The 22,331-nt window shown below is 45.2% G+C and overlaps 1 protein-coding gene across 1 annotated transcript; it reads left to right on the forward strand.

Annotated features, from left to right (window-relative positions):
• Positions 14,560–19,913, forward strand: LOC109850898. Its single transcript, XM_020420981.1, has 7 exons — positions 14,560–14,656; positions 15,426–15,535; positions 15,838–18,054; positions 18,141–18,335; positions 18,415–18,789; positions 18,869–19,024; positions 19,101–19,913. Exons 2-7 carry the CDS (start codon positions 15,433–15,435, stop codon positions 19,847–19,849), a joined length of 3,795 nt encoding a protein of 1,264 aa, XP_020276570.1. The 5' UTR covers positions 14,560–14,656; positions 15,426–15,432; the 3' UTR covers positions 19,850–19,913.

Consider the following 22,331-nt stretch of genomic DNA (forward strand, 5'->3'; position numbering starts at 1 on the left):
TTTAATGTCGGTCATATCGTAGAACCATAGCTGTAGCAAATATATTTCGCATTTAAGTTAATAATAGAACAGTTTTAGAACTAACAAAACAGACAATAGAACTAACAAAACAGTCACTTAGAACTAACATGCTGCACATTAGAACTAACATTAGAACTAACACGTAAACACATAGAACTAACATGCTACACATTAGAGCTAGCATGACACTGTACAGAAATAACTCTCATCAGAACAGCAAATAGATCTAACATGGTACCTATCAGAACTAACTCTCAATAGAACTAACAAAACAGTCAATAGAACTAACAAAACAGTCACTTAGAACTAACATGCTGCACATTAGAACTAACATTAGAACTAACACGTAAACACATAGAACTAACATGCTACACATTAGAGCTAGCATGACACTGTACAGAAATAACTCTCATCAGAACAGCAAATAGATCTAACATGGTACCTATCAGAACTAACTCTCATTAGAACTAACAAAACAGTCAATAGAACTAACAAAACAGTCATTAGAACTAACAAAACAGTCATTAGAACTAACAAAACAGTCATTAGAACTAACAAAACAGTCATTAGAACTAACAAAACAGTCATTAGAACTAACAAAACAGTCATTAGAACTAACAAAACAGTCATTAGAACTAACAAAACAGTCATTAGAACTAACAAAACAGTCATTAGAACTAACAAAACAGTCATTAGAACTAACAAAACAGTCAATAGAACTAACATGTTGTAGAATAACATGTTGTACAACATAAATAACGTGTTGTATAGTAGAACTAACATAAAATAAGATAGAAATAACATAACCTAATTTACAACAAGCTAGGAATAAGACAGAACTAGAATGAAATAATATAGGTAAAATTATGAAACTTACACATAGTAGTGTCATGCAACCTGGGACATATGCCTTCTTTCGCTCCTTCTTTCCCTCCAGCGCAACACCAATGCCCCTGATAATTTCATCATAAAAGAACCGGGCCCATGCAACAGACTTGACCCTCTCAATGCTATCCAGATATCTGAGTACGGGTCTAGGGATACCTTCCCCTGCTCTGGGGCTCCATATCATAGAGCATTGGTACAGGATTTGTAGCAAAACAAATTCCTGGATATCCCCCGTTTCTGTTGATTCCACTAACCGTTCCAGATGCCCTTCGAGGTGTTTGCGCTGGGAGGTTTCTGGTTTTTTTCAACCTCTTGCCTTCTTCAGAAATGTAAATATTTGCAAAGTATTTCATCCATATTCTGCTGTTTGAGTCCCGATTGTTCCTTACAACTTCACCATTCATAGGAAAATGAGTGTGGTTGTGGACCCATTGCAGATCAAATTTTACCTTTCTAACAGCCCCGCTATTTGAATCCGGTATGGAAAATGTGCTCTTGTCTCCGTCATAATAGCGCAGCAGCAATTCCAGAGTGGGCAGATCGGGAGCAGGAGCACCGAATACAATATAGTGCTCAAACACAGAACCGCGGTAGGCATCCCTATGATACTGATTGATCTTCGGGGCTATTTTCTTCATGAACTTCCAATAGGCCCCAAGATTGGTGGTCAGCCTTCGTGACTCGGCCGCACCTGTAGGTGCAACATTTTCCCTGTAAAAACAATTCGAATTTGTAGGATCAATAGAACTAACGGACTAATATTAGAACTAACAAAATCTACATTTACATCTCCGTCCTAGAACTAACATTGAAGTCAATGTACTAACATTGGAATCATCTAGAACTAACATTGGAATCAATCTAGAACTAACATTGGAATCATCTAGAACTAACATTTGAATCAACCTAGAACTAACATTGGAATCAATCTAGAACTAACATTAGAATCAATCCAGCACTTACATCATGTGTACTCATCTACATCTGGTATTTTTGAGATGAACTGAATTTACGCAAAATTAGGTCGATTTCCCAGATTCTCGATAACATAGAACATACTGTTTTTCGGGGGAGGGTTGGATGGTACGCTCGGCCGTCGAGGGTCGTCTTTTGCTGTCTCGACGTGCTATCGCCTCCTTTTGCATCTCCATTAGGGTTTGTGTTGTCTCCTATGCGCTTTCAAGCCCAGACGATACGTCTTGGCCCTTCACGCGCGTCAGTGGTCGACCTCGAAATCGGAAAATGATCCTTCCCTGGACGACATGATTCAGGCGAAAACCCTAAAACTAGATATTTCTGAACTAATAGAGAGAGAAAAATGAAGAGGAAGAGAGTGAGAGAGAGAGAGAGAGAGAGAGAGAGAGAGAGAGAGAGAGAGTACTTGAATAAGGATGGGGCGCGTTAACCGAGTACAGTCCCATCAGAAGGGCAAGAGCGTAACTTCCGCCTTTGTTTTTCTGAAAAAGAGTAGTTAGGAGTCCCATAACAAATACTGTGCGTATTTGGGGCTAATACACATGGGCCGAAATACGAGGGGGCTTGTCACATGAAGTTCTCCATTTTGGGGCCAGGACACAATTTTCCCCTTTCTTCTTTCAACCTTTTCTTTTTTCGTCCTTTTCTTCTTTGTTTTGTCCTCTGTCCTATTTTTTTCGCGCGCGCCTGAGGCTATCATAGCCTGCACTCTTTTCATTTTTTTGTCCTTTTCTTTTTTTTTTCTAAAATTTTTTTTTCGCGCCGGTTTCCTGTTCATAAGTTTTCCTGGTCACCATTCATCCTGAATACTGTTCACATTTATTTGTTACTGTTCATCCGATTTGGTTACTTTTCACGCTTTTTTTATGCGTGTGCTTGATGAATCATGCAGCGCCTTCTCTTAAAAATTGTTTACTATTATTTATTTATTTTGACTTTCTTCTTTGGACTTGTTATCAGTTTATTATTTTGTAACACATTAAGTTTATTATTATTATTATTATTAATGTCTTTAGGTCCCATGTTTCCCCTTTTACAATAATACCCTTTATTCTTGGATTTTTCTTGAATTATTATTTTTGTTAATTCTGACATTTTATTTTATTTTGTAGGTTTCATTGTTGATTTACTACATAGATTATCAACTATTTTCTTATCTTACTACCATAAGGTAATAAATCTGTTCTTTCTTATTGAATGTAATTAAATATTAATTAGTTGATATTCTTTGTAGGTTTCTTGACCGCCCGTCGGGAAATTACAGTGAGTCCTTCTAGCAAAATTTTTAAAGTATATAAAATAGCATAGCTATATTCTTTTTATTGATGTCAATAAACTTGTTTATATGTACAAGATATTAAAATCATCAATTACAATATTTGAGGCTTATGTGCGATTACAATTGTAGTAGGATATGTTTGCCCCATTTTTTTTAAGGTGCATCAAGATGTCAATTTAAATTAAATTTTAGAAATTGTAGCCTTATCCTTTGTTTCAAAATTTTATTCTCAAGGTGACATTGGGTTCAAGTTCGGAAGTCAAATTCCAGAACGGAGGACCATGCACCTCGCAAGATTCATGCTTCGAGAATAAAATTTTTGAGGCATGAGCCATGATGCAGAAAATAAATTTTAGGAAACCCTAAGGCCTTGTTCCTTAATGCAAAATAGATGAACTTAGCATTCATTCATAGAATAAATTCAGAAACTTTAGGCTGCTCTCCTCTGTTTCAAAATTTTATTCTCAAGATGACATGAGGTTCAAGTACAGAAGTCAAATTTCAGAACGGAGGACCATGCATCTCGCAAGCTTCATGCTTCGAGAATAAAATTTTTGAGGCATGAGCCATGATGCAGAAAAATAAATTTTAGGAAACCTTAAGGCCTTGTTCCTTAATGCAAAATAGATGAACTTAGCCTTCATTCATAAAATAAGTTCAGAAACTTTAGGCTGCTCTCCTTTGTTTCAAAAGTTTATTCTCAAGATGACATGGGGTTCAAGTACGGAAGTCAAATTCCAGAATGGAGGACTATGCATCTCGCAAGCTTCATGCTTCGAGAATAAATTTTTTTGAGGCATGAGCCATGATGCAGAAAAATAAATTTTAGGAAACCCTAAGGCCTCGTTCCTTAATACAAAATAGATGAACTTAGCCTTCATTCATAAAATAAGTTCAGAAATTTTAGGCTGCTCTCCTCTGTTTCAAAAGTTTATTCTCAAGATGTCATGGGGTTCAAGTACGGAAGTCAAATTCCAGAACGGAGGACCATGCATCTCACAAGCTTCATGCTTCGAGAATAAAATTTTTGAGGCATGAGCCATGATGCAGTCATGCTTCGAGAATAAAATTTTTGAGGCATGAGCCATGATGCAGAAAATAAATTTTAGGAAACCCTAAGGCCTTGTTCCTTAATGCAAAATATGAGGCATGAGCCATGATGCAGAAAATAAATTTTAGGAAACCCTAAGGCCTTGTTCCTTAATGCAAAATAATGAACTTAGCCTTCATTAATAAAATAAGTTCAGAAACTTTAGGCTGCTCTACTCTGTTTCAAAAGTTTATTCTCAAGATGACATGGTGTTCAAGTACGGAAGTCAAATTCCAGAACGGAGGGCCATGCATCTCACAAGCTTCATGCTTCGAGAATAAAATTTTTGAGGCATGGGTCATGATGCAGAAAATAAATTTTAGGAAACCCTAATGCCTTGTTCCTTAATGCAAAATAGATGGACTTAGCATTCATTCATAAAATAAGTTCAGAAACTTTAGGCTTCTCTTCTCTGTTTTAAAAGTTTATTCTCAAGATGACATGGGGTTCAAGTACGGAAGTCAAATTCCAGAACGGATGACCATGCATCTTGCATGCTTCATGCTTCGAGAATAAATTTTTTTGAGGCATGAGCCATGCTGCAGAAAATAAATTTTAGGAAACCCTAAGGCCTTGTTTCTTAATGCAAAATAGATGAACTTAGACTTAACATCTAAACTTATTTTAAGATTCTATTCTCATCATCCTTATTAAATTAAAAATTTTCATGCTTAATTCATTTTTATAGCTATTAATTATAATTTTATTTAATGTATAATATTTTTTTTCCAGATGTCTCATTCAACTAGTATTTCTATTAGGGGTAGCCAACTAGTTGAAGAAGCTGAGTCCCATAAATCTTTGGTTATTTATGATTCCTCTATGACTTCTCATTTTTATGAAGATGAACCCATCGATTTAAAGTTAGAAAGACATGCTCTAATGACATGTGCCTCTTCGACCATTATGAATTATCAGAAAGCACACGAATTATCCGAAGATCTTAATAACTCAACTCGGGCTTTGATTGCACATTTTAGATGGGGAAAATTTATAAAAGTCATTCATACTGCCTCCGCCTCTACTCTCACTCTCAATCCTTGTAAGAAGACTTTCAACTCTTGTACAGAGACTTTTCCCTCAGGTTCATTGACATGTTTTGCAATCGAACTTATCGCTCGAAGTAAAGGATGAGGGGATGTAAGAGAAAATAAACCTCTCATGATTGATGGATATAATGACTGGTGCCTATATATATTGCAAAAATACACTGATGCTTTAGAACGTCTTAACATCTACGGTGCTATACTTTCATTTCTTGGAGTTTATCATATTGACTTTCAGCTTCTGCAATCTTTCTTAGAGTGTTGGGATAAAGATCGTAATGTATTTGCTACAAAATGGGGAGATCTTTCTATCAGTTTGCTAGATATAGAGAGGATTGGGGGTCTTCCTATTCAGGGACAAGTATATGATGAATATGTACCCACAAATGAAGAACTTGAAGATCCTGAAGTAAAGCATGGTCAACCCCTCAAATCACTGCTGAATTGTTATCAATATCTTAGAAGTATTAGTCTTGTAGACAATGTTTCTTTTGAAATGTGGATGAATTTTTTCTTTCATGGGCAACATCATAAACTCAAGTCTAAAGGAAAACATAAGAGCAAGTCTTTTGATAGTATTCAAAATTTTGGGAAGAACACACCACTTGCAGCTTTTCTCACCTTATGGTTATGCAAATTTGTAGTTTCTTATGACTTAACCTATATCAGACCCGATGTGTTCGTTGTGGCTGCAAGAATGGTTGATAGTAGAAAACCTTATTCCTTGGTTGTTCCGGCGCTCTGCACTCTTTATCGAGAAATTAACTATTGGGTTACAGATCACTTGGCAGTATCATGCAATTGGCCAGTTCATTATCTGGTTGGATGGATTTCCCAATATTTTCCTAATTTATATGATCGGCTACCTGAAGATGACATTGAAAGGCAGTTTCTTTCTTCAAATCATAGATCAGATACTCCATTAATGCTACAAATTTCAGGAGTAGAAACTTCAGGGTCCCCTTATTCTGCTAAAGAGGCTAGGAACTTTTTTACATGAAGGAGATGATGAAAAACTTAAATGGAGACCTTATCCACTCTCACATTCTTCCAACCTCATTTCCCTTGCGGATATATCGAAGCAAAAGATATCAAGTTCTCATTTTTCAATTTTTCTTTCAATTCGCCAAGGTATCCTTTTTAAGGGGGGAAGAATGTAAAACCCCGGAATTTCTATAATGAATTTATGTGAATTATTAATAATAAATAATTCCCTTATGATAAATAATATATATATACATATATATATATTAGATAAAAGTGATTATCTGTGTTTGAGAACCCATAAAGTGATTCTATGTGAGAGAAATCGAGTGAATAACCAGCATAGTATATGCCTAGCAGCAGCAGGCATTTTTCGACCGCGGCGGTCGACCGCGGCGGTCGACCGCATAGCGGTCTGAGGGTTTTCTCAGGTTTGGTTCAAACGGGTTTCGGGTCGGGTTTGTGGTTTGATATATAGTCTAATAACCCGAGAGAAACCCATTCTCTGATCTAAAATCAAAACCCTAGCCCCCCTCTCTTCCCTAAAACCCTAACTCTCTTTGCTTGGTGATTGGGAAGAGTTCTTGAGGATTTTCAGCGGGTTTGTGGGATTTCAACGAAGGGGATCAACCTTCTGCAGATCTAGGGATTCATTTCTCACCAGAGGCGAGTAACTTCTCGCCCAACTCCACCCCCTTTTGTTTTCATGTCAAAACTTGAGTTTTTATTTGGTTTTATTGGGCCAAATTCGTATTTTGAATAGCTAATAGATCATTATGGCATATAACATGGGTTTCAGGTATTCCTTATTTTAAAAGCTCACCAATGAATTCTGTTTAAGAGATCTAAATCTGAATATGTCTTAAAAGGAGGAAAACCTTGATCTTTATTGTTTAATAATATGCAAATCATGTTTAAATATGTTGGGATCTTGGTAATGATCTCTAAAGATGTAAAATTTTAGTTTTCTTTTATCCTCTATGTGACATTCTAAATGCTTGGTGGCTGATTTACTCAAAGAAAATTTCTTACAGGTTTGGAACTTGACAGAAAAACCCAAGTCTGGGTTCTGTCTGTCTGTCGGTCGACCCGGTCGACCGCTGGGCGCGCAGAAGGTCAGAATGCACCTGATCTCTACGCGGTCGACCGCGATGTCTTGTCGGTCGACCGACGCGGTCGACCGTGAATGTTTCTGCTGAACAGTGACGTTCATCTCCGAATGCGGTCGACCGCCACCCAGTTTTGTGCACTGTTAGGTTTGCTGTATGTTTCATGTGTTCAGGGGTTTTGCCTCGATGACCTAATACTAGTTTCAGTTCTTTTTTGTTATATATTTGTGCATGATAGATGACTTGAGAGTACCAAATTTAGAATCACGCATCGAGGGGCGTGTGAGATTTGCACATATATACCTTTTCTCATATCTCGTCGATAGTTACTATTTGGCCCAGGTATCGGGCAAAACTACATTATTTCAGTCCTCGTGTTGGACTATAATCCCTTAAAGTCCTCGTGTTGGACTATAATCCATTTCAGTCCTCGTGTTGGACTATAATCCATTTTAGTCCTCATACTGGACATCCACCCACTTGACCATGTGTAGACCAGTTGTCAAGCTATGAGTATGACTCTTACCTGAATCAGGACATGACACTTATAAAATTCTAGACCTTTGGCACTTAATTGATTTTGACAGAATACAGTAGTTTATGCCATGAGATGGGTTACATTTCCCTTTTCTTTTATTGCTTCTGTATTAAACTTTGGGTTTGGTATTTAGGGATTTACAATTTGAGATATAAGGTATATACATGAGGGTTTCCTTGTTTGGATTATTTCGCTCGACGTACCTATGCTCGTGTTGTAAATTGCTAAATACTAAAATCCCTTTTTTGTTAAGATTTATGAATTTGAGGCTTACTATGTATTAACTATATTTTCTTATACAATGAGCCATATTCCCTTAGGGTTGGTTGTGATGTTGCTCGCTAGCGCTTTGACGCTCGTTGTCCCTCCCCATTTCAGGTAACGAACCAGGAGCCCGGAGAGTCGTATGTTGAGGGCACCACACTTTAGTGTTCAGTTGCTTATTTTTAGCTATGTTTTTATTTGGAGCTCCACTTTAGATTTTCTTTTGTTTAGACATTTGAGAGTCTTGTTCTAGAAGTTGTAAAGGTGGTGTGCCATATTTTTCTTTTGTCAGATATTTGTATTTGAGACTTGTTGAGTATTCTAGTATATCTACACAGACCTTGACTATGTACTTCAGTATGTTGGATGATGAGATATTTATGTGATTTTATTTCATCAGTATTCCTTGCGTTCTCTTTCACTTGCTTTTGTACCTACACCTGTTGTTGATTCTACTAGATAGATGTTAATTGTGATGGTGAAACATGTTATTGCACGGTGTGGTGCATGGCAGGTTTGACATTCTTGGTTTCACCTTGGACTGCAGCCTTGTGTGAACCCAGGGGCGTCACAGTTGGTATCAGAGCACTAGTTCCAGTATCCTTAGGATTATCCTGTGTCGAGTCGTGGAGCTAGGATAGAGTTTCTTAGGATTCATGTATAGGGTCCGTAAGGATTTCCTAGTATGAGTGAGGACGATATATACGTAGATCTCAAAATTTGAGAAAATTTTTTTTATGATAACTATTTTCGTATAAGTTCAAAGTATTTGTGTGAATACTATATGTTGTGAAAATTTCAATGTGATACTTTATTTATAAAGGTCCTTTGTGACTCATAAACTCCCATTTTCTTATCACCAGAGAGAGAGATGGCAGGACATGGTAGACCTCGTACTCGGAGAGCTAGCCAGGCAGAGTCACAGTAGACTCCATCAGAGCAGCAGCCAGCTCAGTCCGAGCCTCAGCAGGCTCCACCCGAGCCCACCGGTAGCTCAGCAACAGGGGATACCTGCCGTTCCTATCAGAGAGAGACCCACACAGGTCATGCCTGCAGCCATTCCTCTAGTAGTCCCAGATAGAGCCACAGAGCAGGAGGCTTGGCTCCGTATGGTGGAGATGTATCAGAAGATGAGGGCACCAGAGTTCCAGGGGTCACCAGACCCCCTTGTAGCCCATAAGTGGAAGGAGGATGTGAGCAACATACTTGATATACTCAGTGTGGATCTAGTACAGAAGCAGAGGCTGGCATCCTACAGCCTGAAGGGAGATGCCGGGAGATGGTACCGACTTCAGTTTACTCCGGAGCAGAGGATGACCCTCACATGGGAGGATTTTATATACTTCTTTGATGGACAATACATCTCTTCTGCAGCACGGACTGGGAAGGAGCTCGAGTTGTCCCGCTTGACTCAGGGGGACATGTCAGTGGCAGATTTTGAGAGCCGGTTCATGGAGTTACTACATTTTACGGGCATGTGGCAGACGGGAGAGCGTCAGGCTCAGATGTTCTTAGCGGGGCTTCGCCCTAATCTCCGGGGGACATGTCAGTGGCAGATTTTGAGAGCCGGTTCATGGAGTTACTACATTTTACGGGCATGTGGCAGACGGGAGAGCGTCAGGCTCAGATGTTCTTACTGCCACTTCTCAGGAGATTGAGACTACTATGTTCCAGAAGGACAAGGAAGGGAAGGCCAAGATAGGATAGAGTGGGGATAAGAGCAAGAACAAGAGACCCTTTTCTGGACATCAGCAGCAGCATCAGGGCCCTTATAAAAGGGGACCCCAACAGGATCAGAGAGCGCATCAGCAGCGCAAGTTCCAGGGATCTTGTTTTAATTGTCACAAGGTCGGGCATAAGGCATCAGAGTGTCGTAGCGCACCAGCAGGAGCCCAGCAGGGCAAGGGTCCGAACCAGCAGCAGCAGCAGCGCCAGCAGGGCAGAGGTCAGGGCCAGCAGAACAGGCTTGAGGCACCGCCAGCACCTCAGAGGACTGAGGGACAGATTCGGGCAGTTCAAGTAGCATAGCAGTCTTCAGCCACGGGTAGGGTTTATGCAGTAGTTCACCGTGATCATGGAGCTAGCAGAGCAGTAGTGGAGGGTACGTTCTTTGTGAATTCCTTTCCTGCCCGTATTCTTTTCGATTCGGGTGAACCGCGTAGGTTGGCTTTTGTCGTCACGTGTTGACTTTCGTCGTCACGTGTTGACTTTTGTCGCAACGCGCTGTCCGGCGTTGACCTAAGGTTACGCGTTGACCGGCGTCCACCTTAGGGTTTTGAACCGCGTAGGTTGGCTTTTGTCGTCACGTGTTGACTTTCGTCGTCACGTGTTGACTTTTGTCGCAACGCGCTGTCCGGCGTTGACCTAAGGTTACGCGTTGACCGGCGTCCACCTTAGGGTTTTGAACCGCGTAGGTTGGCTTTTGTCGTCACGTGTTGACTTTCGTCGTCACGTGTTGACTTTTGTCGCAACGCGCTGTCCGGCGTTGACCTAAGGTTACGCGTTGACCGGCGTCCACCTTAGGGTTTTGAACCGCGTAGGTTGGCTTTTGTCGTCACGTGTTGACTTTCGTCGTCACGTGTTGACTTTTGTCGCAACGCGCTGTCCGGCGTTGACCTAAGGTTACGCGTTGACCGGCGTCCACCTTAGGGTTTTGAACCGCGTAGGTTGGCTTTTGTCGTCACGTGTTGACTTTCGTCGTCACGTGTTGACTTTTGTCGCAACGCGCTGTCCGGCGTTGACCTAAGGTTACGCGTTGACCGGCGTCCACCTTAGGGTTTTGAACCGCGTAGGTTGGCTTTTGTCGTCACGTGTTGACTTTCGTCGTCACGTGTTGACTTTTGTCGCAACGCGCTGTCCGGCGTTGACCTAAGGTTACGCGTTGACCGGCGTCCACCTTAGGGTTTTGAACCGCGTAGGTTGGCTTTTGTCGTCACGTGTTGACTTTCGTCGTCACGTGTTGACTTTTGTCGCAACGCGCTGTCCGGCGTTGACCTAAGGTTACGCGTTGACCGGCGTCCACCTTAGGGTTTTGAACCGCGTAGGTTGGCTTTTGTCGTCACGTGTTGACTTTCGTCGTCACGTGTTGACTTTTGTCGCAACGCGCTGTCCGGCGTTGACCTAAGGTTACGCGTTGACCGGCGTCCACCTTAGGGTTTTGAACCGCGTAGGTTGGCTTTTGTCGTCACGTGTTGACTTTCGTCGTCACGTGTTGACTTTTGTCGCAACGCGCTGTCCGGCGTTGACCTAAGGTTACGCGTTGACCGGCGTCCACCTTAGGGTTTTGAACCGCGTAGGTTGGCTTTTGTCGTCACGTGTTGACTTTCGTCGTCACGTGTTGACTTTTGTCGCAACGCGCTGTCCGGCGTTGACCTAAGGTTACGCGTTGACCGGCGTCCACCTTAGGGTTTTGAACCGCGTAGGTTGGCTTTTGTCGTCACGTGTTGACTTTCGTCGTCACGTGTTGACTTTTGTCGCAACGCGCTGTCCGGCGTTGACCTAAGGTTACGCGTTGACCGGCGTCCACCTTAGGGTTTTGAACCGCGTAGGTTGGCTTTTGTCGTCACGTGTTGACTTTCGTCGTCACGTGTTGACTTTTGTCGCAACGCGCTGTCCGGCGTTGACCTAAGGTTACGCGTTGACCGGCGTCCACCTTAGGGTTTTGAACCGCGTAGGTTGGCTTTTGTCGTCACGTGTTGACTTTCGTCGTCACGTGTTGACTTTTGTCGCAACGCGCTGTCCGGCGTTGACCTAAGGTTACGCGTTGACCGGCGTCCACCTTAGGGTTTTGAACCGCGTAGGTTGGCTTTTGTCGTCACGTGTTGACTTTCGTCGTCACGTGTTGACTTTTGTCGCAACGCGCTGTCCGGCGTTGACCTAAGGTTACGCGTTGACCGGCGTCCACCTTAGGGTTTTGAACCGCGTAGGTTGGCTTTTGTCGTCACGTGTTGACTTTCGTCGTCACGTGTTGACTTTTGTCGCAACGCGCTGTCCGGCGTTGACCTAAGGTTACGCGTTGACCGGCGTCCACCTTAGGGTTTTGAACCGCGTAGGTTGGCTTTTGTCGTCACGTGTTGACTTTCGTCGTCACGTGTTGACTTTTGTCGCAACGCGCTGTCCGGCGTTGACCTAAGGTTACGCGTTGACCGGCGTCCACCTTAGGGTTTTGAACCGCGTAGGTTGGCTTTTGTCGTCACGTGTTGACTTTCGTCGTCACGTGTTGACTTTTGTCGCAACGCGCTGTCCGGCGTTGACCTAAGGTTACGCGTTGACCGGCGTCCACCTTAGGGTTTTGAACCGCGTAGGTTGGCTTTTGTCGTCACGTGTTGACTTTCGTCGTCACGTGTTGACTTTTGTCGCAACGCGCTGTCCGGCGTTGACCTAAGGTTACGCGTTGACCGGCGTCCACCTTAGGGTTTTGAACCGCGTAGGTTGGCTTTTGTCGTCACGTGTTGACTTTCGTCGTCACGTGTTGACTTTTGTCGCAACGCGCTGTCCGGCGTTGACCTAAGGTTACGCGTTGACCGGCGTCCACCTTAGGGTTTTGAACCGCGTAGGTTGGCTTTTGTCGTCACGTGTTGACTTTCGTCGTCACGTGTTGACTTTTGTCGCAACGCGCTGTCCGGCGTTGACCTAAGGTTACGCGTTGACCGGCGTCCACCTTAGGGTTTTGAACCGCGTAGGTTGGCTTTTGTCGTCACGTGTTGACTTTCGTCGTCACGTGTTGACTTTTGTCGCAACGCGCTGTCCGGCGTTGACCTAAGGTTACGCGTTGACCGGCGTCCACCTTAGGGTTTTGAACCGCGTAGGTTGGCTTTTGTCGTCACGTGTTGACTTTCGTCGTCACGTGTTGACTTTTGTCGCAACGCGCTGTCCGGCGTTGACCTAAGGTTACGCGTTGACCGGCGTCCACCTTAGGGTTTTGAACCGCGTAGGTTGGCTTTTGTCGTCACGTGTTGACTTTCGTCGTCACGTGTTGACTTTTGTCGCAACGCGCTGTCCGGCGTTGACCTAAGGTTACGCGTTGACCGGCGTCCACCTTAGGGTTTTGAACCGCGTAGGTTGGCTTTTGTCGTCACGTGTTGACTTTCGTCGTCACGTGTTGACTTTTGTCGCAACGCGCTGTCCGGCGTTGACCTAAGGTTACGCGTTGACCGGCGTCCACCTTAGGGTTTTGAACCGCGTAGGTTGGCTTTTGTCGTCACGTGTTGACTTTCGTCGTCACGTGTTGACTTTTGTCGCAACGCGCTGTCCGGCGTTGACCTAAGGTTACGCGTTGACCGGCGTCCACCTTAGGGTTTTGAACCGCGTAGGTTGGCTTTTGTCGTCACGTGTTGACTTTCGTCGTCACGTGTTGACTTTTGTCGCAACGCGCTGTCCGGCGTTGACCTAAGGTTACGCGTTGACCGGCGTCCACCTTAGGGTTTTGAACCGCGTAGGTTGGCTTTTGTCGTCACGTGTTGACTTTCGTCGTCACGTGTTGACTTTTGTCGCAACGCGCTGTCCGGCGTTGACCTAAGGTTACGCGTTGACCGGCGTCCACCTTAGGGTTTTGAACCGCGTAGGTTGGCTTTTGTCGTCACGTGTTGACTTTCGTCGTCACGTGTTGACTTTTGTCGCAACGCGCTGTCCGGCGTTGACCTAAGGTTACGCGTTGACCGGCGTCCACCTTAGGGTTTTGAACCGCGTAGGTTGGCTCTTGTCATCACGTGTTGATTTTCGTCGCCACGTGTTGACTTTTGACGCAACGCGTTGTCCGGCGTTGACCTAAGGTTACGCGTTGACCGGCGTCCACCTTAGGGTTTTGAACCGCGTGGGTTGGCTCTTGTCATCACGTGTTGATTTTCGTCGCCACGTGTTGATTTTTGACGCAACGCGTTGTCCGGCGTTGACCTAAGGTTACGCGTTGACCGGCGTCCACCTTAGGGTTTTGAACCGCGTAGGTTGACTTGTGGGACTCATCCATATTTTTCAACCGTCGGCGGAGAAAACCAATGTTTGTGGAAACATCGTGGATATGGAAAACAATTCCGGGTACCGGAAAATATCTCGGGGGATCAAAACATCGCGTAGGGGGTTGAAACCCGGGCGAAGCACCCCGGGGTGCCTCGGCAATGCCGAGACACCCTTGGGGGTGTCTCGGCAATGCCGAGACACCCCTAGGGGTGTTTCTCCCCTAGTTTTGTCTTGTTCCTTTTTTTGGCCTCTTGTGCATGGTCCCCCCCTCCTTTATTTTGAATTTCAAGAGAGAACCCCACCCCCAAAACCGAATTCTTTCCCCCCATTTTCGGTTTTCTTTCTTCTTCCTCCCCCTCTTTCCTCCATTGATTTGCTCTTGAGAACCCTTCAATCCCTTAAAAGATTCGGGATTTTGACGGGTACCCATTTGCCGGAATCTTCTCCTCTTTCAAACGAGGGTCTTGGCCTCCATTTCCGAGCCCGAAGGAAAACTCCTTTGACTTGGTAAGTTTTTCTTCACAAACCCCTTATTTTCTTGCAAAGATCATGTCTTTATGCTTGTAATAGATAAGGGTTTATGGATGAAATAAGCATTTGGGGGGTTTTATTGCAAAAACCGAAACTATAGGGGTTTATTTGCAAAATTCGTGGGTCTGAAATTTTGGGGGCTCTTATGCAAACATGAACTGAAATTTGGGAGGCTTGGGTTCGTGTTTGTTTCTTCAAGAAATGGGGGTGCTTTGTGTAAGAGGGTTAAAGAACTGTTTGAGGGGTTTATTTGCAAAACAGTCCCTAAATATTTGGAGGGGCTTATTGTCAAAAGAGCCACGAATTTGGGGCTGAAATCCAAGAAGTTTAAACCCCCGACCCTTGATCGAATTTTTGGTAAAAGCATATGGATGCAAAACCAAAAGTTCATGGAGGGACTTTTATGTAAAATTGACCAAATTCTGCAAAAGGGCTTATTTGCAAAATTTGATCAAAATTATAGGGTACCGGGATGTTCGATGATCAAGTATGATGACCATAACCCGAGTCATACGTGTCCTTGACCTGAATTTGGCCTTGAGCACGAGGGGTATTTTGGGTATTTCACCAAAATTTTCCGCGAAATGACGATTATCGTTTCGCGTGCACGAAATTCGTAGGCTTAATTAGACTTTAACTACAAAATCCTATTTGTTATTAGGATTTCGAGTCCAAGTGCTTAATTTCCCTTCTTCCGATATTTCGTGTATATATATCGTACCTGATGTACTGCTCTTCATTGCAGATTCACGATGTCTCCCCGTCGGTCTCGTCTTTCCGGGAGTCACCCTTGCTCGCAGCATGGCGTGGAGGAGGCTCCTACGACATCATCTCCAGTGACCTCTTGCTTTGGGGGTAAGAATCTTATATATATTTTTTTCTTTTATCCCGGATTGACCTCTCGCGGGTCATGACGGAAGAACCGATACCCCTCCCGCGGGGGTTAAGGTTTCGGACTTGCTTTGCTTAGCCAATTCAAGTCCTCGGTTATATTGGGGCGATCTCGTGTTGCCTTACACCTTATAGGTCGGTATATGTTATCACGGTGTCTACGTGATGACGCATACCGTTCTCCCGGTGTAGGGCACTCGAAATCGAATAATCTCGTCTTGCGTTTATGACATGGATTTTCTGACTCCATCTTTGCTTTGTTGCAGTTGAGTTTCCCGGGGGTAGTCTCCCTCATCATGCCCCTACCGGTTGTAGTAGGGAAGTGTTTTCTTCGGCTTCTGCCAGGCAGATCATCGATCCCCTTCCGCAGTTCGACAGAGATCGCTCAGACGAGTTCTGTCGCTTGATAAAGGATGGAGGGCGTCACTGTTTACGCCAACTTATCACCGATGCTCCTCTCACCGCAGACGCCACTTCTACTGAAGCTTTAAAGAAGCCGGGTTTTCTATTCGGGGATCGCACCGAAGATCCTGCCGCGCTGACTCTTGCTGAGGAGCACTGGCTTACCCTTGACGAGGGAGCTCTTTTATATATCCCCTCTATTCCTCGCCAGTGCTCTTTTACTGACTTGGAGAAACAGGCTGTGGGGCGACAGATGTCCTGGCCTCTTACCAATGCTGTTACACACGTTCAGTGCGGATACATTTCTCATCACAAGAGTCCCGGTTCTCTGGGGTATCAATCCATTTGTGGCCTTCGACCCGGGATCATGGGTCTTGACACTGCACCTCCAGGCGAGGTATCGGCGGCCGCTCTCACCGTGAGGAATCGTTTAGCTCATCTGGGAAGACAATTACCTCGACTGGATTACCGATGTTATGGTTGGGCTTCCTCACTGGCTAAGGGATGGTGGACCCGTTTGACCAGTTATGTTCTGGGACGCTGGGAGAGAGACTTGAAGGGTAGTGGATTATATACGCCCATACGGGCTACTATGTATGGACTTCCCGTTAGCTGCCGTCACTTCTTGGCATTGCTCGAGACATATATGCCTGATAGTAATACCTTCTTGACCAGTGGCGGAGAGCTAGGGTTGGCTCTTCATGAGATGCACCAGGTTTCCGGGCTTTCGATGGGAGATTGCCCGTATCAGGAATACTTCCCTTCTAACCAACAGTTGGAGTGTTTGAAGAAGGATACTCCCGATGTGTATGACACTCTCTGGGACCTCACCTGTCATTATCACACCTGTTTGCTCCAGAGTTCTCCTCCAGCGAAGACGAAGAGGAAGATCAGCTTGAAGCAGTTTGCTGTTTACCTGTTTCCTAACTTGGAGGATGATTCCGAGGAGTCCATACATGAGTTAGGCGTTTTGACCCCTGCCGCTATTAATGAGCTGATGGAGAAGAATGAAACTCATTCTTATACCATTGCTAGTGCCGAGGGGGCTTTTCCGGCCGGGACTAAGTTTCGATCGTTCCTCTATCATGCCCAGAAGTCTATCGATCCTCGGTCTCTGTTAGCTGGCTACCTTGCTCTTTGGCTGAAGAAGTGTGTTGTTCCATATCAGTCTTCAGACGCTCTACCCCTCGAGGTGCTCTTCCCTGCGGTCCAGCTAGCTTATGGGAGGGAGCTTTCTCTGCTTCCAGCGATGGTTGCCAGCATCCATTGCGGGCTTAGGGGTGTAGTTCGTGTTCTTACCCAAGTGGGTTCTAAACCCTCGACTGAGCTTACCTGCCCGAAGGTTGAGCTGCCCTACGCTTATTTGATGGCGTGGTTCGTTCTTCACCGTCCGGACTTGATGTCGGCGCCCAGCGCCGTTGATGTTCCCGTTCCTTTCCTACAGCTGTTGGAGGAGAGTAGATGGGTTGGGAAGAAATTTGAAGATGTACAAAAAGAACTTCGAGTTCGCAGGAACTGGGAGTTCTTCAAATGCTTCCCTCGCTTTTCGGGACGTTATGGCGAGGAGTTGACTGATATGGAGAAACCCCGAACTAACCGGACTGCTCTCGACGTCGGTTGTTTCCGCTGGTTGGTGAACATCCGAGTCGGGTATCTTGTTCTCCGGGTGAAGGACCGCTGCCACATAGAGCCTTACCTTCCCTGCCGTTTCGCACGTCAGTTTGGCTATGACCAACTATACGTTGGGAATCCGAGTCGTAGTTTGCGTGTTGAGGGAGGACTCGTTGACGGCGTACGGGCGTGGTTATGGACCATGGTTGGCTGCACCGGGGCTCAGTTTGCTCTTCCCTCCTATAAACGCAAGCCGATGATTACCTTCCTCAGCTGTAAATGGTTCCTCTCTGCCGATGAATCCATAAGTGTGAGGAGTCTTTCGGAACTAGAATCCGATCACTTGGTTCAATCTGCTATGATGGCTGCTCGCAGGGCTGAGCCTGCTCAGAGACAGAGGAAGAAGTCCACCGGAATTCCCGAAGGGGAGTATGCAGATATAGATACCGACCAAGCAGAACTTGATACAGGTTTGTCATGCTCTTTGATCCTCTTTCTCGACTTCAATTGGTATTGGCGAAAGATCTGGTTCATGAGATGATTCTTGTTGTTTCAGGTGGGGTAGCCGACGACCATGGGTCGCTCGCTTCCCGTCGTGCGAAATCCAAGTTTGGTGGCCAAACTTCGCATGACCGCCCCGTTGGTTCTATGAGGGGTGATCCTTCGAAAAGGAAAAAGATTGCCCATAAACCTCATGTTGATCAGCGCTCCCATGGGGTAGATTCAGGAGGCTTTGCCGACGGGGAGGAAGGTAACATTTTGTTGTACCCACTTTTATTGCTTTAAGATGATTTACCTTCCGGGATCCCTGATCCTGTTTCATAATTCAGGGTTCTTCGAGGAGGGCGAGCTTCCACCAGGTCCGGTATTCTCTGGGGCTGACAACATGGACTGCTTCATGCAGCAGGTGTGCGACGCCCTTCGTGATGGCTCCCTGGGCATTGATCTGAACATCGATCTTGGGCAGGCAGATGGTGTTGATCCCACCGGTTCATTTTCAGATATACCTACATCCGGTGCTGCAGGTGTTGCGACAGAAGGGCCAGACGGGGATGGGGCCTCCCCTATTGCAGATTTCGAAGAGCAGGGATATGTTCCTGCACCGGTCTTCCCGAGACCTGACTCTGGACTGTTAGCCGATATGTTAGCTGAACAAGCTCCCACCGGGACTGTGAGACCACTCTTTGAGAGTGATTCATCCACAGGTATATATCCAATTTCCTCTCTTCTTTGCTTGTCTCAGTCTCCATTTTGACTAATAAAGAAGTGCAACTATATGACCAGGCGCTGTACCTGATTCTGCTATAGCTTCGGGTGTTTTCCCGCCTTCGCCTAATACGACTGACTTGCCCACGAGGGTTGATATACCTTCCATGAGCATTCCTGTCGTTACTTCGGAGCCTGTCGAACCCCAACCCGAGGGGATTTCCGCCGGTATAGGTATACCTCGAATTTCCCTTAGGGTCTTTTCGATTGTATTTAATAGTTTCTTGACCTCCCATACTGCTGCTTGCAGGTTCTCGACCGTCTCTATATGAGCAGGTCCATGCTCTCTTGGCCGATACCAATCCAGATGGGGATGTCTTCCGCACTGACCTCGGCTTCTTTACTGCCTTTTATAACGGCGTGATTGATAAGCTTCTGCACAGAGGGTCTTCTTTTGATCAGTTCAGGCGTTCCTTCTCCCGTCACATGATGATGATGAGGGAAGAGGGATATCCGGATTTGGCCGATTCCTTTACAGCTGATTTCGCTGCCCTGGAGTCAGAGATTCGAGAGCTGAGGGAGTTGAAGGCTGGTGGAGCTCCCTCTTTTGCATCTTCTCAGGTGGAGGATAGGTTGACGCAGTGGCATGAACTGCGATCTTCCGTTGGCAGCGAGCTTCGATCACGTGAGCGCACTGTCGAGCAGCTGATGGCCTCTCTGGCGAGGAAAGACACCAGCAGAGCTGAGTTAGTGAGCTCCTTAGATTCCACTCGTGCAGAGATAGCTAGACTGAAGGAGGCCTTGGAACGCGCCGAAGAATCTGCCGCTACCATTTCTGAGGAACTGGTTGGGTTGGAGCGTTCTCGTGAATGGACACTCGACAGGCTGGGATCAGTGCAGGAGGGGTTGATGAAGCTACGACACGAAGCCGCAGAGGTTCTCAACAGTTCCGAAGATTCTGTCCGAGCTAGCCTGCAGGCGGAGTTCGAGCAGGACTATATGGACAGGCTCTCTGGTTTAGAGTCTCATATTCTTAGCCGTCGGTTGCCTTCGGACTAACGAGCTTTTGTTGTATGCTTTTGACTTGATTTATTAATAGAAAATCCGCATTTGCTTCTTTTGTGTTTTCTCTGTATCTCTTCCGAATGACAGATTTATGGGATTTTTGGCAAACCCCCAGCCATCAACGGGTTTGAGGTGCCTTTACCGATTACCGTTTGAATCGGGCTAGCATGCGGATTGTCGAAATCCGTTCCGCATGTAACGTTGTGCTGAGAGAGTAAACTCTCTGAGGCTTTGTGCTATGATCTTGAATACATAGGCTTCGTCTTTCTCACGGGAATAGACTACCCGGCAACGCGTGTTAGGCGTTGACTTTGGGGTTTTTGGCAAACCCCCAGCCTTCAACGGGTTTGATGTGCCTTTACCGATCACCGTTTGAATCGGGCTAGCATGCGGATTATCGAAATCCGTTCCGTATGTAACGTTGTGCTAAAGGAATGAACTCCCTTAGACTTGCTGCTACGACTTCGAATACGTAGACTTTGCCCTTGTTACGGGAATAGGCTACCCGGCAACACGTGTTAGGTGTTGACTTATCCCTACTTAGGATTCGGGATAAAATTCCCCACGCACCAAGTGCGCGGATTGGAAGTTGAAAGTTGTGTCAAAATAGGAGAGGAAGAATTTTATATTCTATCTCCCGCTGGAAAGGAAACTTGAGGTGGGATTCCCCACCCCCAGTATCTGGAAGGATGAACTGGGAATGGGATCTCCACTCCGAGCACCCGGAATGATGAACTGGGAGTGGGGTCGCCACTCCGAGCATCGGAAAGGTCCGAGGAGAGGAAGAATTTTATATTCTATCTCCCGGTGGAAAGGAAACTCGAGGTGGCACACCCCCAGAATCCGAAAGGCTCAAACGACCCTAACTGTCGTAAGGTTTGGTCATTTGACTCTGAAGAGGAAGAATTTTATATTCTATCTTCAGCTGGAAAGGAAACTCGAGGTGGCACACCCCCAGAATCCGAAAGGCTCAAACGACCCTAACTGTCGTAAGGTTTGGTCATTTGACTCTGAAGAGGAAGAATTTTATATTCTATCTTCAGCTGGAAAGGAAACTCGAGGTGGCACACCCCCAGAATCCGAAAGGCTCAAACGACCCTAACTGTCGTAAGGTTTGGTCATTTGACTCTGAAGAGGAAGAATTTTATATTCTATCTTCAGCTGGAAAGGAAACTCGAGGTGGCACACCCCCAGAATCCGAAAGGCTCAAACGACCCTAACTGTCGTAAGGTTTGGTCATTTGACTCTGAAGAGGAAGAATTTTATATTCTATCTTCAGAATTGGAGAGGAAGAATTTTATATTCTATCTCCAGCAAAAGAGGGAAACTCGAGGTGGGATCTCCACCTCCAGAATCCGCAGGATGAAACTAGAAGTGGGATCTCCACTCCGAGAATCGGAAAGTTCAAACGACCCTAACTGTCGTAAGGTTTGGTCATTTGAACAAAAGATGACTCGGTCTTAGTCTCGACCAGGGTAAGTCGTGACCAGGCGAGGGTTCGAGATGACCCTAACTGTCGTAAGGTTTGGTCACTCGGGAGTTTGAAAGTGGACCTCTCGTTCATTGAAGGAATCGAGAGGGGACTTTGGCTTTGGTCCTAACTGTCGTAAGGTTTGACCAAGTGGGAAATTTGGAATGATCACAACTACGAGAAAGTTTGATCACCCGATTTGTGGACCTCTCGTTCATTGGAGGAATCGAGAGGAGAATTTGGTTGTGGTCCTAACTGTCGTAAGGTTTGACCAGGTGGAAAGTTTGAGAACGCTCATAACCGAAAGAAGGTTTGATCGTTCGATTTGTGGACCTCTCGTTCATTGGGGGAATCGAGAGGGGAATTTGGTTGTGGTCCTAACTGTCGTAAGGTTTGACCAAGTGGGGAATTGTGTGGTGGAGACTATGAATCGTCAAACACCACTGAAAGTTCTCATGATGAGAGTCAGAGTCTGACAAACAAGAACATTCGGGATTCGAACGTGAACTTCTTGTTCGTACAGCGACCGGGTTATCCCTAAGAATACCCCAGTGTGATATTCTTCCGGGAACTCCCCGGTACATCAATGTTTCTGAAAGATGCTAAGGATAGTACCTTTTCAGGAACTTGCCATTTATTGGCATCATCAGCCGATCACCATCTTTGGTGACTAGGCGATATGCACCATTCGAGTAAACTGTTTCTACTACGAACGGTCCTTCCCATTTGGGCTCGAACTTGCCCTTCTTTTTGGAGTTAAGGTTCATAGGATGTCTTTCGGTTAAGACCAAATCCCCTTCCTTAAAACTCCTTTGTCGAACCTTTTTGTCGAAGGCTCGAGAAATCCTGAGTTAAGACCAAATCCCCTTCCTTAAAACTCCTTTGTCGAACCTTTTTGTCGAAGGCTCGAGAAATCCTGGCTTGGTAGAACTCAATGTGCTGTTGAGCCTCCAGGCGCTTTTCATCGAGCATCTCGAGTTCTTCGAGGCGCTTTTGATGCTGTTC

Source organism: Asparagus officinalis, chromosome 7 (genome assembly GCF_001876935.1).
Source record: "Asparagus officinalis chromosome 7, Aspof.V1, whole genome shotgun sequence".
Taxonomy (NCBI): domain Eukaryota; kingdom Viridiplantae; phylum Streptophyta; class Magnoliopsida; order Asparagales; family Asparagaceae; genus Asparagus; species Asparagus officinalis.

What these genes read in the sequence shown, in the direction of transcription:
- LOC109850898 (XM_020420981.1), top strand. Translation starts at nt 15,433, where the DNA reads ATGTCTCCCCGTCGGTCTCGTCTTTCCGGGAGTCACCCTTGCTCGCAG. An exon ending in CCAAGCAGAACTTGATACAG is followed by an intron (nt 18,055 to 18,140) that starts GTTTGTCATGCT and finishes TTGTTGTTTCAG; the next exon opens with GTGGGGTAGCCGACGACCAT. An exon ending in GGGGATTTCCGCCGGTATAG is followed by an intron (nt 19,025 to 19,100) that starts GTATACCTCGAA and finishes TGCTGCTTGCAG; the next exon opens with GTTCTCGACCGTCTCTATAT.